Here is a 16,812-nt window from a genome sequence, read left to right as displayed (position 1 = left end):
AACTGCGTTAAAGAGTAGCCCAGCAAGCCATGTCTCCTTCAGTACCAGCTTCTAATATCTTCCAACAATGAAATGTGTCCACTGCCCTTTCATCCCCTCATCCCACCTGCTTTGTCAGATTCCTAACAACTCCTCTTCAATATCTGCAGAAATTCTCCTCTTATCGGTACGAGATAAGAGGTTTCAATGCCCGCAGTCTCTTCTGTTGCTCAATCATCAGGTCTATAGGTAAAAGGCCAGCCAATACATCGGCTGCCTTAGAAACTATGATAACCGCAGAATATCTGTAAACAGCATCTCCTGTGTGAAGCCTCGAATCGTCCTAAATATTTCTCGTACTTAGTGACGCTCCCACACAATTCAGCCCCGTACAACATCGTGACGTATGCAACTCCTGCCGGCAGTCTTCTCTGCAACTGGAGCAAGCCACTGCAGTTGGGTAGGAGACCGGCAACCAACCTCATCGTCTTCTCTGCTTTGGCAGCCGCTGCAATGGCCTTTCCAGCAAGGCCTGTGTTCTAAACTGGAGCCTCGTGTCAACCCAGGCCCCGAGGTACTTAATCGCAGGTCTGGCTTCGGTCTGTCTTTCCTGTAAAGTGAGTCTCAGCTTTGGGCGTTTGTTGGCGAAAGAAATTGCCAACATCCCTGTTTTATCAGGGACAAGCATGAGGCCCTTGTCCCCATAGTCAGTCATTACCTCTTGTCCGTCTGGAAAATGGCCATTTATTATGCCTCATACTTCTTGAGCGTCCTGCATAGCAGGGACCCTGGGTATCATCCTCTTTTTCACCAATACTGTATGGACTGCCCTAAAGGTCTGCCTCTACCTCCGCAATTAGCTCATTCCATGCTTTCCATTTTGCCTCTCAAATGCATGATGCAAGGTCCTTCTTGTGTTGGTCCATACGTGGATCCCTCAGGACAGGGAAATGAGCCCTAGTCATTTTCCTTCATGCCGCTAGACACACCCGTTTCTTGTCAGCAATCTCCAATGACCACCAATAGTCAGGAGGTCGCCCCTTTCTAATATGTCTGTCTCTTAGAGAGTTCGCCGCAAGCTATCTCTAATGAAGCCACTAGTCTGGTGACCTTCTCTTCTGCTGAGCCAGGGGCACAGACTTAAGTCAAACTCCTGTTTGAAGGCAGCTGGGTCTAGGTCCCGAGTACTCCACCCAACAAATATGGGAAGGCCATCCCTGCTGTTTCCCTTCTCCAAGATCACAGTGACAACAGGCTGGTGGTCACTTCCTGACATGCCTTCCCACTCTTTGAAACCCTTCCTTGTCAAGAAAAATAAAAAAATAAAAACTTTCACCATTTGCATTTGTTTTAATTAATTTACTTTAAAATTATTTAATAAATAAATTTAAAATAAAATTCTTACATCTCTCAGAAAGGAACAAATTATTTTTCCTACAAAAAAATTTTTCTTCAAATTTTAAAGTTTAAATTGATTTTTAGGAATTATTATTAAATTAATCTACAAAATTTCTGTCTTTATTATTTTATTTTTAGTAACCATTTTGAACAATTTCTCTATTTCCAATGATTAAATTTATTTTAAATTAGCTATTCACAGTAAATTATTTTCATATTAATCAAATTATCTAAAATCTCTTAGTTAAAAATTTTTGACTCAAATAAAATTGCACCAACCATTTATTTATTTTGTTTTCTTAAAATCAATATAATCCATTGTTACTATTATGACTGAACTGAATCATTTTATATGCACTTCATGAAAATTGGTTTAGGCAATCAGAAGTTATAAGATTTAAATAAACAAATCACACAAACACATTATTATTCTCCTTATGAAGTAACCTGGTAAAAGTATTCTGCTACTAGCTAACAATATTTGTTTTACAACACAAAAGGTGTAATTTTATCAATTCAGGATTCAAGATACATAAAATTAGAATGGTACTTGAGATGTCTAAATAAATTTTATCAATAAGTCAATTTCATAAAACTTCAAGCTGCAAGATAATTCAGCACAATGACTTTTTAAAAAATATATTACGATTATGTGGTTATAATTAACTAAGGATATTGTATTTTTGTGTAGGGATGCACTTTCAAGAGGTACAGGAAGAGTCCTGCCAACACACAGTATAGCAGCATTACAGAACCTCACAACACTTTTAAGGAACACATTCAACAGTCAATTTGTTTTTCCTGTTTTGGGACACGATGATCCTTCAAGTCCTTATAGACACCTTTCCAGCCTTTGGAGACAATGGTTACCAAATGAAGCACTTTATACATTTAGTAAAGGTAAATATAAATCCATTTATCAACAATTAATAACAAAATATGGCATAATGTAATACTAGCATAACACAACTTTTATACCATTTATATTATATAAATCACAACATATGTGTGTCATGTATTTACAACAAAGTAATACAATATTTGGTAATACAATACCTAATACTAGAAAAAAATTTTTACAGTTATTCAGGTTCAAAAAAATTAAATGAGAAGAATAAAGATAAAAAATAAATATATTTTCTGTTGATGAAAGGAATGTAATCAGAAAAAATCAGAAAATCACAAAAAATATCCCACAGAAGCGTTGGTAAATTATTTTGTTGAATATTTAAGAAACTCACTTTCAGAAAGAGACCATTTATAAACTTCATCACACTCTTTGATTGTGAAGGAGTGTAATTGGGAGGGGTATAAGTATATTTTCATTGCATAAATAGATTTATAATCTTTAGCAACACAACAAAAATCATAACAGTAAAACGTTTAGCTTTTGAAATAATAAAATTTCATAAAATATAGAAAAACTTTACATGTCTCTTTTAAATTTGTATGACAAAATCTTTTAAGAACCTTGTTTCATTATATGTTTCTCATGGTTTAACAGGATATATGCCAAAAATGTAATACTTTTTTAAACTGATTTTCTCTACAAGTTACTTTGTTAACCAGTCTTAAATATACAAAACATACTTTGGGAAATGTTTTTTTATTTCATAAAATCTCTGGGATCTGAAACCAATAACAAAAGCAGAAAATAAAATAAAATTTTATAAAGAAAAAACTTAGTTCATTTAAAATAAAATTTGAACAAAAAATGCAGCAGAATATATAAAAAAATACATTAAGTAAAATTCATTGATTTTTAGAAGATAAATAAATGTTGCCTAAGCCAACATTTATTTATCTTGTAAAACAAAAAATTAATATTCTCTCTATCAAATTATTTTCAGGAGGATACTACACAATTGAACAAAAAATGAAAAAATTAAGACTTATTCTACTTAACACAAATTTGTGGGTTGGAGGTTATAATGAAGAAGATCCAGGAAACCAGTGGTCATGGCTAGAAGAAGTACTGGAAAAATCACACCGTAATAAAGAAACGGTATTAATTAAAAACTTATTGTCATTAATACTAATAACACTGATAAAAAAAAATTTTGTTTCCTAAATGCAATACATGATTTTAATCTCTTTTTTGATGCTGAAAACGAATATGAACTCAGAATCTTTCCATCACCCACCATATTTGAATAATTTTTTTAATTTAATTAAAGGATATTTTTTCATTTTTGAACGATTAGTTAGCATTTTAAACTGCTATATTGTATTTTGTTAGTTCATTTTTTGTTGTTTAACTTTGTTAACAAAATTAGTAAGCTATAAATAAACAATACTAGACAAAGAATTAAATCATATCATAGTCACATATTATGATATCATATCTAATACTGAAGAGTGAGCCTTCATGGACAAGATTAATCACGTCTGTGCAGGTCAAAACACATAGCTGAAAACACAGCTATGTTGTTTGTATTAAGCACTGGATTTAGAATGAATTAATTTTGTTCAGTCTTACTGCTGTTTTAAATTTGTTATCAGTGCAATGGCATAATGCCTTGAAATTGTGTAAATGATGTGGATGCCTTTTGTTATGTATGTGGTAAGTTAACTGTAAAATCAAATAGAAAAACCATTACACCTTTAATTAAAAAAGCATACCATTTGTACTTTCAGCGTAAAGTTAATGATCAGGATTAGACATGGGCTTCTCATATAGCATGCACAAATTGTTCTGTATACTTAATTGGATGGCTAAAAGGTACACGGAAGGCTTTGCCATTTGGTGTACCTATGGTTTGGCATGTTACTTTTGTTTAACAAGTAACCAATTGTTACTTTTGTTTAACAAGTGTGTCTAGAATTTTTTTTAAATCTAAACATACTGTAAAATATCCTTCACTCCAATCTGCAATCAGGACTGTACCTCAAAGTGAAATTATTCCAGTTCCTGAGCCACCTGTGAATGTATGTCTCAAAAGCAGTGATGAAGAATCAGGCAGTACTGAAAAAGATAACAATGATTTTGATTTTGAATTATCTTCCAATATGCAACATCTTATATCACAAGGTGAATTTAAATGACTTGGTTAGGGATTTAAATTTACCAAAAAATCAAGCGTAACTGTTAGGATCAAGACTGCAAGGTTGGAACTTAATTCAAAACAATACAAAAATTTCAGGCTTTTGAAGCCGACAAAAAGAACTTTTTCAATAATTTATTGATGAAAATAATTTGGTTTATTGCACAAATATTGATTAGCTTGTGTTGCACTTAGGTCAAATTCATAAACCTGAGGACTGGCGCCTTTTCATAGATTTGCCCAAGTACAGTTTAAAAGTGGTTCTACTACACAACGATAATATCCTTCAATACCAGTTGCTTATGGTATTAATTTGAAAGAGACATATGATGTGATGAAATATGTTCTTGAAAAAATAAATTATAGAAAACATAGCTGGAACATATATGGTGATTTGAAAGTTATAGCTATTTTGTTAGGTATGCAGTTAGGCTATACTAAGTACATGTGTTTTATTTGTGATGGGACAACCAAGCTAGGGATGAACATTATGTTACCAAAGAATGGAAGAAACAAGACAACTTAACTACAAATGGGAAAAATATTATTCATGAGCCCTTAGTTAAACCCAAAAAAATATTTTTACTCCCTCTCCAAATCAAGCTAGGACTAATGAAAAAATTTGTAAAAGCAATGAAGAAGGACAGTCCTGGATTTTTATACATTAGGCAGAAATTTCCAAATGTAAGTGAAGAAAAAATTAAAGGAATATTTTTTGGTCCTCAAATAAGAGAGTTGCTCAACGATGATGTATTTAACTTAATGTCCAGAAAGTGCAGCTTGAGCTTCATTTAAAAATGTTTTCAAACCTTTTCTAGACAAACAAAAATTTGACAATTACCATGATATTGTTAATTAACTTCTTATTTCATACAGAGCTATGGGATGTAATATGTCTTTGAAAATACTTTTCCTCCACTCACATCTGGATTTTTCCAGACAACCTCGGAGACATAAGTGACAAACACGGTGAACTTTCCACCAAGACATTTTGGTGATGGAAAGCCGCTATAAAGAGAAATGGAATACTGACAAGCTAGCCGATTACTGTTGGACATTAATTTGGGATGTGCCTGAGGCTATTTATAAAAGAAAAGCATTAGCAAAATCATTCTAACACAAGTATGGCCATGCAAAATTATAAATTTTACAGATTTTAATTATATTTTCCATTAATTTTTTTTGAAGTGTAATTTATTTAAAACTATAGGTGAGAGAAAAATTGTATTTACAAATCTTTAATGTACTCAAAAAAGCAATTAAAGAAATGGTATCACACTTAGAGAAACATTAAATTTTTTTTATCTATCAGTGTAAGTATATGTTTTAATCAATATTCTGAATTCAAACACAAATTAAAACCATATTTCCTCCAGAAACTTTTAATTTAGTCATCACAGTATATATTCTCACTGTATAATAATGTTCATGTAAGCTATACATTCTTTTCATTCTAGCCCAACATGCTTAACCATAGTTTTCTGCAGGCTTCATCAAATACACATCAGGTCTACACATCAGATCTCGGGTACAATTCAATTGCTAATACTTAAATAAAGATTTCCAGTTATAATAATAACAGAAACTTGAGACAGATGTATTGTAAAACCTCAGTTGAAATTATATCGTAAACCTCAGCTGTTTACAGTTGAAATGGAATTAATAAAATTAAGTTACTCATGACCAAATCAATTGTAAAGTATAAACCTGCATCATTTCTTGTTATTCAATTGGAAAAAATGTAACTTTTATGAGTCTCTACTTCCATTAAAAACTGAAAACAAATTTCTACCTCACATTTCATTTAAGTCTCAAGCAGCCCCGACCTGTTTATTGATTAAATAGAAACTTTCATGTCAGAAACATAATTTCTACATATACAATGTGTGTTTACTTCTATTTAAATTATAACATTAACATGTATTTTAACACTCTAATTTCATCTTTGATAAGATAATAAAATGCATTTCCTTATAATATCTATTTTAATAGCATCCCATAAATTGAACGATACGAAATAAGAGAAAATCCCATCAGCTTTAGCAGATGGCATGTTACCTGTTTTAAATAAACCGGTCCCCATGGTATTTATTCGATATATAGTAATTACATTATTTGATGGTAAAAAAAAAAAAAAACATGAAAAATGATTTACTGTAAGTAACTTTTGTTTAGGTTTACCTGGTTGGACATATAGCACCAGGCGCTGATGAACGTCAAACAATCCCACCTCGTAGTTCATTATTACCAAAACATAATGAAAGATATTTACAATTAGTTCGTCAGTATGCTGACATAATAACTGGGCAGTTTTTTGGACACCTTCATTCCGATACTTTCAGAGTGGTATACAATAGTGAAGGTAAACATTATTTAAAATTACTTTCTTTTTAATGTCCGATTGTTTTTTGTAATTGTTTAATTATAATTAAATAACTAGAACTTGGAAAACTGAAGTGGAAATAGACATCATCAGAAACAATGTAAAGATAGTTGAATAGAGAAGAAATTGTACAAACACTTGACCTGGTGAAACTGTCAGAAAAACCAACAGTATAGTAATAGAATAGAAAATTTATTACACTACATTCATCATAAATGCAATCCTGTTATGAAAAAACTGCAGAGGTAGAGCAAAGGTTGCTGTAAATTTTATATTGTAGAGTCTTTGTTTGGTAGATAAATACATTTTTAGAGCAGATTATTTATGACAGGATTATTCTAACATTTAAAACAGAACACACTGAAAAAGATTCTAAGAAGAATAAAACTCAAAAATATGAATATAACAATGTAAAATAATAAAGAAAAGCAAAAAAGTGGATTTTTATATAAAAACAAAAATAAAAAAGTTTTCTGTATTTGTTAATGAAATATTAAACTATCACTTTTTCTGTCAATAGTTTTCAGCAATTTAGTTACACCCTGAATACTGTGATCTCAGTTTAATGGAAAAAAGGAGGATGATTATTTTCTATAACGATACAGAAAAATATAATTATTATGTTTTAGTGACTAAATAGTCACAAATAAATATGTTTTAATAAATCAGTATTCAATAATCTTATTATTACTTAAATTAAGATTTTGAACTTATTAGCTTAATTATAATTTCACAGCTTGAAGTATCAACAAAATTGATTATGAAACTATTTTGTTATAATACTTGTTATAGATAATTTGCAAATCATTGTATATTTATATGTCCACTTATTAAATCTAAATTTACTTATGACACTGATCTGGTGAAAAGGTGCGCATGAGTATAAGTGAGTGTGCACATGTCCACTTATTAAATCTAAATTTACTTATGACACTGATCTGGTGAAAAGGTGCGCATGAGTATATAAGTGAGTGTGCACATGTGTGTTTTATTATATAAGTCATCTAGTTACTGCCATGTGTTACTGTCATGTCATGTGTTACTGTCACTGCCATGCACATTGTTGGGCATCTCATTTCCCTGTGCCAGCCATTTTTGCCAGTTTAATGTATTTTTACAACAATATCTTAAATTCGAAATATCTCTAAAAGTACCAAACAGAATTGAATGAAATTTTCTAATTACCTTTAATAATGCTTCAGGGTGTGATATCTGGTAATACAATCTCCTGTGTGTAGAGGGATATTGCAAGAAATGCAGAGAAACTTAGTTGAGCTGCGAATTTTCTTTGATTTGCAGACTTTGCAGTCTCTAGAGGGTCTTTCCTTCTTCTTTGTAGCAGGGATACGGATAAGTTTATGTTTTTTCATCTGTCCATCTAGTCTGTGTATAAGATCAATCTTGGGGACTCTTACTAGCAAGCTGGGATGATGACTAGGTCCAGGAGAACTTGTATCTGTAGCATTATCTTCTGTAGGTGTTTGGGTTTCAAGCATTTCCTTTATAATTTGTTGCATGTAATTCAGAAGTGTTAAATTGGGGTTCTGAAGCTTATACAGAGCATGTGAATTGCAAACAGTAGCCATGCGTAAATACATGAATACTTTCTTCGTCCATTTATCACTTTTTCTCATGAAGGGGTAGTACTGATAACTCAGTATCTACTCCATGCATGAATTTATTATAATCAGCCACACATTCTGGTTTGAAAATCTTTTCCTGGGATCTCTTTTGCTTTGAACTTCTACCATCTGTGCTGAATGAATGTTGGAAACCATATTTACTACACGTTTCTCTCGCCAAGACTGCAGTAGGATTTTATCTTTACGTTTGAAAGTCATTTCACCTTTCTTTAGAGTGCCAGCAACAGAGAGCATTTTTTTAGGAATGCCACGATTTTTCCTCATGGTCCCCACAACACCAAAACCCCTCCCTTCCAGCATTTGAGTTAGTTTGACGCTGTTATAAAAACTGTCCATGTAGACAATATGACCTAAGCCTGGGAATGGTGCCAGCAGGTTCATAACAGTATCTACAAGTAGTCCACAATACACTTCTAAATTACAAATGTATCCAGTTATACTGTCACATACCATTCTCAACATGATCCTGTAATTTATTATTTTGCCTGGATTATAAATTCTAAAACCGAGTCTACCTCTCCGTGCGAGCATACCTTCATCTAAAGCAATCCTCTGACTTGGTACGTAAGCTGACTTGAAACAGGTGCAGAAAAAATTCAGTATGGGCCTTACTTTATACAGCCTATCATTGACATCCCTATTTTCATTATTATTGAAATGAAAAAATTTTTGAATTAGGATAAATCTGTTACGGGACATTGTATTATTGAAGATAGGGGTGGCAAAAATATCTGAGGAACTCCAGTACATTTCGAGAATAGGTTTCTTTAAAATGCTTGTAAGTATCCGAAGGCCTAAAAATTTCCTCATCTTTTCATTTGTCACGGGTTTCCAGGCATCAAACCTGCAGTGTTGGGTGAAAGGTCTAGACACAGATGACAAAAATTGTTGTCATCTTGTAACTGAAACCGATTGGTTTCAGAAATGACAAGAAGGCTGGCGTGAAAAACATAGTAAAATACTGAAAAGAGTCTCTAGGATTTGCTGGAATGTTTGTTATGCCTGACTGTCTACTATATACTGGTTCATTTCCTGGTATATCAGTATAGCTCCATTCATCAGGGTCAATTTCGGGAATATTTTGATTAGTTGAAGGCCTACCTGAATTATCTTGTTGAACTGAAGGAGCAAAATTACTCACGTTATTTTCCTATTATTTTACTTTACACGTTATTTTACTACATCATCATCATTATCACTTTGTTCATTTATCATTATATATATATATATATATATATATCACCAGAAACTTCGTCTGCAAATATCTCGTCTAAAACTTGCTCAATTTGCTGTGAATCTAAAACTTTACTATGATTATACTTTGCACGAGACGCCATTTTCACAGATTGTAAATAACAAATAAAAGTTCGATTATAATATAAAGAAAAAATTAAACTATCGAATGATTATGGAAAAAAACCGCATAAATCGATAAGTTAAACCTTTATGTATCGATAGCCAAAGCTTCACGTATGTTGACTGCCAACAGTAGTAAGCAAAAACGTTTATATTATGCAGTGTCCTAAAACGTCTAACAACGTGTTTGGCGTTGGTGACCCGGTAAAAATGAAACGTCGATCGACGTGATTGGCGGTGAATGTGTTAATATTTAACACTATATAAATTAATCAGTAATACTATTTGAGATATTTAAATAACTAATGATGAATCAATTTACGTCAGACTTCAAAAAAATTGTTATAGTCATGATACCAAAGAAAGCAGGGGCACATAAATGTGAAGAATACAGAACAATTAGTTTAACTAGTCATGCATCAAAAATCTTAACTAGAATTCTATACAGAAGAATTGAGAGGAGAGTGGAGGAAGTGTTAGGAGAAGACCAATTTGGTTTCAGGAAAAGTATAGGGACAAGAGAAGCAATTTTGGGCCTCAGATTAATAGTAGAAGGAAGATTAAAGAAAAACAAACCAACATACTTGGCGTTTATAGACCTAGAAAAGGCATTCGATAACGTAGACTGGAATAAAATGTTCAGCATTTTAAAAAAATTAGGGTTCAAATACAGAGATAGAAGAACAATTGCTAACATGTACAGGAACCAAACAGCAACAGTAACAATTGAAGAACATAAGAAAGAAGCCATAATAAGAAAGGGAGTCCGACAAGGATGTTCCCTATCTCCGTTACTTTTTAATCTTTACATGGAACTAGCAGTTAATGATGTTAAAGAACAATTTAGATTCGGAGTAACAGTACAAGGTGAAAAGATAAAGATGCTACGATTTGCTGATGATATAGTAATTCTAGCCGAGAGTAAAAAAGGATTTAGAAGAAAGAATGAACGGCATAGATGAAGTCCTACGCAAGAACTATCGCATGAAAATAAACAAGAACAAAATAAAAGTAATGAAATGTAGTAGAAATAACAAAGATGGACCACTGAATGTGAAAATAGGAGGAGAAAAGATTATGGAGGTAGAAGAATTTTGTTATTTGGGAAGTAGAATTACTAAAGATGGATGAAGCAGGAGCGATATAAAATGCCGAATAGCCCAAGCTAAACGAGCCTTCAGTAAGAAATATAATTTGTTTACATCAAAAATTAATTTAAATGTCAGGAAAAGATTTCTGAAAGTGTTTGGAGTGTCCCTTTATATGGAAGAGAAACTTGGACAATCGGAGTATCTGAGAAGAAAAGATTAGAAGCTTTTGAAATGTGATGCTATAGGAGAAAGTTAAAAATCAGATGGGTGGATAAAGTGACAAATGAAGAGGTATTGCGGCAAATAGATGAAGAAAGAAGCATTTGGAAAAATATAGTTAAAAGAAGAGACAGACTTATAGACCACATACTAAGGCATCCTGGAATATTTTTTTTTTTGTCTTCAGTCATTTGAATGGTTTGATGCAGCTCTACAAGATTCCCTATCTAGTGCTAGTCGTTTCATTTCAGTATACCCTCTACATCCTACATCCCTAACAATTTGTTTTACATATTCCAAACGTGGCCTGCCTACACAATTTTTTCCTTCTACCTGTCCTTCCAATATTAAAGCGACTATTCCAGGATGCCTTAGTATGACTGTCCTCTTTTTGAAGTCTGATGGAATTTCCCCTGTTTCATAAATATTACACACCAGTTTGTATAATCTATCAATCGCTTCACCTGTACTGCGCAGTAATTCTACAGGTATTCCATTTATTCCAGGAGCCTTTCTGCCATTTAAATCTTTTAATGCTCTCTTAAATTCAGATCTCAGTATTGTTTCTCCAATTTCATCCCCCTCAACTTCCTCTTCTTCCTCTATAACACCATTTTCTAATTCATTTCCTCCGTATAACTCTTCAATATATTCCACCCATCTATCGACTTTACCTTTCATATTATATATTGGTGTACCATCTTTGTTTAACACATTATTAGATTTTAATTTATGTACCCCAAAATTTTCCTTAACTTTCCTGTATGCTCCGTCTATTTTACCAATGTTCATTTCTCTTTCCACTTCTGAACACTTTTCTTTAATCCACTCTTCTTTCGCCAGTTTGCACTTCCTGTTTATAGCATTTCTTAATTACCGATAGTTCCTTTTACTTTCTTCATCACTAGCATTCTTATATTTTCTACGTTCATCCATCAGCTGCAATATATCGTCTGAAACCCAAGGTTTTCTACCAGTTCTCTTTATTCCGCCTAAGTTTGCTTCTGCTGATTTAAAAATTTCCTTTTTAACATTCTCCCATTCTTCTTCTACATTTTCTACCTTATCTTTTTTACTCAGACCTCTTGTGATGTCCTCGTCAAAAATCTTCTTTACCTCCTCTTCCTCAAGCTTCTCTAAATTCCACCGATTCATCTGACACCTTTTCTTCAGGTTTTTAAACCCCAATCTACATTTCATTATCAACAAATTATGGTCGCTATCAATGTCTGCTCCAGGGTAAGTTTTGCAGTCAACGAGTTGATTTCTAAATCTTTGCTTAACCATGATATAATCTATCTGATGCCTTGCAGTATCGCCTGGCTTTTTCCAAGTGTATATTCTTCTATTATGATTTTTAAATTGGGTGTTGGCAATTACTAAATTATACTTCGTGCAAAACTCTATAAGTCGGTCCCCTCTTTCATTCCTTTTGCCCAGCCCGTATTCACCCACTATATTTCCTTCCTTGCCTTTTCCAATGCTTGCATTCCAATCTCCAACTATTATTAAATTTTCATCTCCTTTTACGTGTTTAATTGCTTCATCAATCTCTTCGTATACACACTCTACCTCATCATCATCATGGGCGCTTGTAGGCATATAGACGTTAACAATCATTGTCGGTTTAGGTTTTGATTTTATCCTTGTTACAATGATTCTATCGCTATGCGTCTTGAAATACTCCACTCTCCTCCCTATCTTCTTGTTCATCACGAAACCTACTCCTGCCTGCCCATTATTTGACGCTGAATTAATTACTCTAAAATCACCTGACCAAAAGTCGCCTTCCTCTTCCCACCAAACCTCACTAATTCCTACTATATCCACATTCATCCCATCTATTTCCCTTTTTAAATTTTCTAGCCTACCAACCTTTTTTAAGCTTCTAACATTCCACGCTCCGACTCGCATAATGTTATTTTTCAATCTTCTGGTGACCCCTTCCTTAGTAGTCCCCACCCGGAGATCTGAATGGTGGACTATTTTACCTCTGGAATATTTTACCAAGGAAGGCGCCTCCATTATTGTTATGTGATCCTGGAATAGTCAGTCGCTTTAATATTGGAAAGATAGGTAGAAGGAAAAAATTGTGTAGGCAGGCCACGTTTGGAATATGTAAAACAAATTGTTAGGGATGTAGGATGTAGAGGGTATACTGAAATGAAACGACTAGCACTAGATAGGGAATCTTGGAGAGCTGCATCAAACCAGTCAAATGACTGAAGACAAAAAAAAAAGAATCAATGGATTCGAAAGGTACTTTTTATATAAATTGGTAATTTTATATTGAGCTTACTATTAATTATAGTGATTTTTTTTTTAATAATTAAAACTAATTATATGCAAGTATATATATGCATACACATACACACAAAAAAATTACAATATCATGGAATACTCAAAACATAAATTTACAGAGTCATTTTGGATCATACTCAAAGCTTTTTAGATCATACTCCAAGTAGGAGTCTTTCTGACTAAAAGAATTACACTAGCAATTAGGTATCAAGGTTAACAAGTACAGCAGAGCACTGACAAATATAAATACTTAGAGACTATTTGAGAATAGTCAAAATTAGATCAGTTTACATTAATTTGTATAATTTTCACTCATGAACTATGAAGCAAATACATATATAATGGATAACAAACTAATTAAGTAAAAAATATATTAGCAAAAATTCAGTATAACATTTATGTAACAGTGAAAAAGAAAAAATTTTTTTAATATTTTAATAAGTTTCAAAATTTTTTTTCAGGAAGGCCAGTTTCATGGATGTTTTTAGCACCATCTGTGACTCCACGGCGTTCACAAAGTGGAGCAAATAATCCTGCTTTACGACTGTACAAATTTGATACAGATACAGGGCAGGTAATTAAGTTTCATAAATATGTTTTCAGAGGTTAATTAGTATATATCATTAAACTGTTACACAAGTAAATGTAATCTTTTCAGTAGTGACATTTATTATCATGTTCAAGACATACTGTCTTTGAAGAGGAGGCAAATGTGTATACAAGACACACACACACACACACACACACACACACACACACACACACACACACATACACACACACACACACACACACACACACACACACACATATACAATACACATGTTTGTGTGTGTATGTGTGGTTATAGGTTTATCCAAAAAATTAAACTGTACAACTTGTATTTACACATCATCATTAATTACACACAATAACATAACTAAAACAGCTTATACATCCCTTACAGTGATGAGTTTAATTAACCTACACTAGATTTAGAAACAGATGAATTAACATTTTTTTATTTCCCCTTGTAAAATTTAAAAGATTTTTTTTGTAAATGCAAAAAATTTTCTGTATAAATTTATGAAGCTATATAGTCAAGTGAGTAAAGAGAAACTTGAACTAATTTTTTGCTTAATCTGAACTAGACTTCCATACATTAGCCAATAATATGTTAATAAATGAATATTAGAACAAATAAAGAAGATATATATAATTATAATTTAAACAGCTCATATAATGGTTTAAGATAAATTTCTTAGGTCAACTGAAGTAAGGGCTGCTGTTATACAATTACAAGGGTAAGTCAATTATTATCCGCAATGTAGTTATAAATTTTATTGCAATAAAAATGTACATGTACATCAATTTTCAACATAGTCCCCTTGCATTTCAACGCATTTGGTCCATCGTTGCACAAGCTTCCTGATGCCCTCATAAAAGAATGTTTTCGGTTGAGCTGCGAGCCAGGAATGCACCGCTTCTTTCACTGTTTTGTCCGAGGTAAATCAACAGCCCCTTAATGCCTCTTTGAGTGGACCAAACAAGTAGTAGTTAGAAGGGGCAAGATCAGGACTATACAGAAGATGAGCCAGTACTTCAAAGTTGAGTTTCTGGAGTGTTTCAGCAGTGTGGCCAGCAGTATATGGACAGGCACTATTGTGCAACAATACATCTTTCGACAGCAGTCCTCAGCATTAGCTTCGAATTGCAGGCTTCAGCTTGGCAGTAACCATCTCACTGTAATGCGCACTGTTTATTGTCGTGCCCCTTTCCTCATAATGTTCCAGTATTGGGCCTTGTGAGTCCCAAAAAACCATAAGCATCAGTTTTCCTGCGGATGGTTGGGTCTTAAACCTTTTTTTTGCAGGGTGAATTTGGATGTTTCCATTCCATACTCTGCCATTACTTTCCGGCTCGTAATGAGGAATCTATGTTTCTTCACCAGTGATGATTCTGTCTAAGAAGTTGTCCCTTCATTACCATAGCGATCCAAATGTTTTTGGCAGATGTCCAAGCGCAGATGTTTATGCAACTGTGTGAGTTGTTTTGGGACCCATCTTGCACAGACTTTATGAAACCCAAGTCTGTTGTGGATGATTTCATAGGCAGAACCGTGACTAATTTGCAGATGATGTGTCACTTAATCAATAGTTACTCGTCTGTCTAAGAAAACCATGTCATGTGCACACCCCTTTTTTTTCTCATTTGTGGTGGGCGGTAAACAGTCGTCTGGCTCCTTCGTCGTGTGTAACACTTGTGCGACCATTTTTTAATTTTGCAATCCATTCGTAGACACTCCGTTGCGGTAACACACTGTTCCCGTACTGTACCGAAAGTCTTCGATGAATTTCAGCCCCTGATACACCTTCCAACCACAAAAAACGGATCACTGAACGTTGCTCCTCTTTGGTGCAAACAGAAAGCGGAGCAGCCATGGTTAATGGCAGGACAGCGATAATGGAACTAATTTAGCAGCATCAAACCTGCACAGACATAACAACAATTAAACCACGCATGCGTCATCTACGCAACACGACAGTACTACCAACATAAACAAAAATGTAACTAAAGTGTGGATAATAATTGACTTAATCTCATATATGTATTCTTTGCTAAATTAATCAGACTTCTTTAGACTTAAAGTAATTCCATTTTCAATTCTGTAGTTGTTGTAAACCATCTTCTACTCTATCTTTTAATGTGCTCGCACTACGCTTTCCATAATCTGGAAACCATCTCTTCAAACATTAGCCAAATGATCCTCTATTGCAGTTTTTTGCTTATCACATTAATCTTCATATATTAGCATTCTGATTAGGTTAGGTAGACAATAAGGTGAAAGATATTAGAGAGAATATCTAAAGCTTTCAACACAGTATCAACATTATGACAGCAAGCAAGATTGGTATTGTGAATAATGATAAGCAGATCATCTTTCACTGGAACAGGCAGAGGGATTATAACTATTCTCTTCTATAATCTTTAGCATGCAGACTTATAAGTAGCACTTATACCTAAAGGGGTTTGAAGACATGGCTGGCATTACACATTGTCCCCATACACTTTGCTCCATTGCAGTTCTTTGCTCAAGAGATACCAAGAGTTGAACAGTACACCCACTTTTTAAAAAGATTAAAATCAGTGTCTTCATGACAATCAGCCTTAGAACCTTTCATAACCTTTGAAGAAATACCAAGGCAGGTAGGCTGCCTGCCACCACCTTCTCACCTAGTATGCAAAAGTATATTTTTTTGCCTTGGGCAATAGGTGTACTTGATGCCCAGAATTATCAATCCCTCTTTCATGACGTTATAAATACATACCACACTTCAGCCACATAAACAGTAATTTGTTTACAGAGTCTATGCTGACAAACCCATCAGGTTGGTCTAGTGGTGAACTCATCATTGCAA

The 16,812-nt window shown here is 33.5% G+C and overlaps 1 protein-coding gene across 2 annotated transcripts in view; it reads left to right on the top strand.

Moving 5' to 3' along the window:
• LOC142321831 (cyclic GMP-AMP phosphodiesterase SMPDL3A-like) overlaps window positions 1-16,812 on the top strand; it is a 397,040-nt gene that overhangs the window by 366,167 nt on the left and 14,061 nt on the right. For both annotated transcript variants that reach the window (XM_075360278.1, XM_075360280.1), the window contains exons 6-9: window positions 2,069-2,277; window positions 3,228-3,382; window positions 6,597-6,783; window positions 13,876-13,988. In XM_075360278.1, coding sequence (XP_075216393.1) covers window positions 2,069-2,277; window positions 3,228-3,382; window positions 6,597-6,783; window positions 13,876-13,988 — 664 coding nt within the window. The remainder of the gene's footprint in view (window positions 1-2,068; window positions 2,278-3,227; window positions 3,383-6,596; window positions 6,784-13,875; window positions 13,989-16,812) is intronic.

Source organism: Lycorma delicatula, chromosome 3, assembly GCF_047948215.1.
Source record: "Lycorma delicatula isolate Av1 chromosome 3, ASM4794821v1, whole genome shotgun sequence".
Taxonomy (NCBI): Eukaryota; Metazoa; Arthropoda; class Insecta; order Hemiptera; family Fulgoridae; genus Lycorma; species Lycorma delicatula.
Note: the sequence above shows the minus strand (reverse complement) of the source record. Positions and strands in the feature narration are given on the sequence as shown.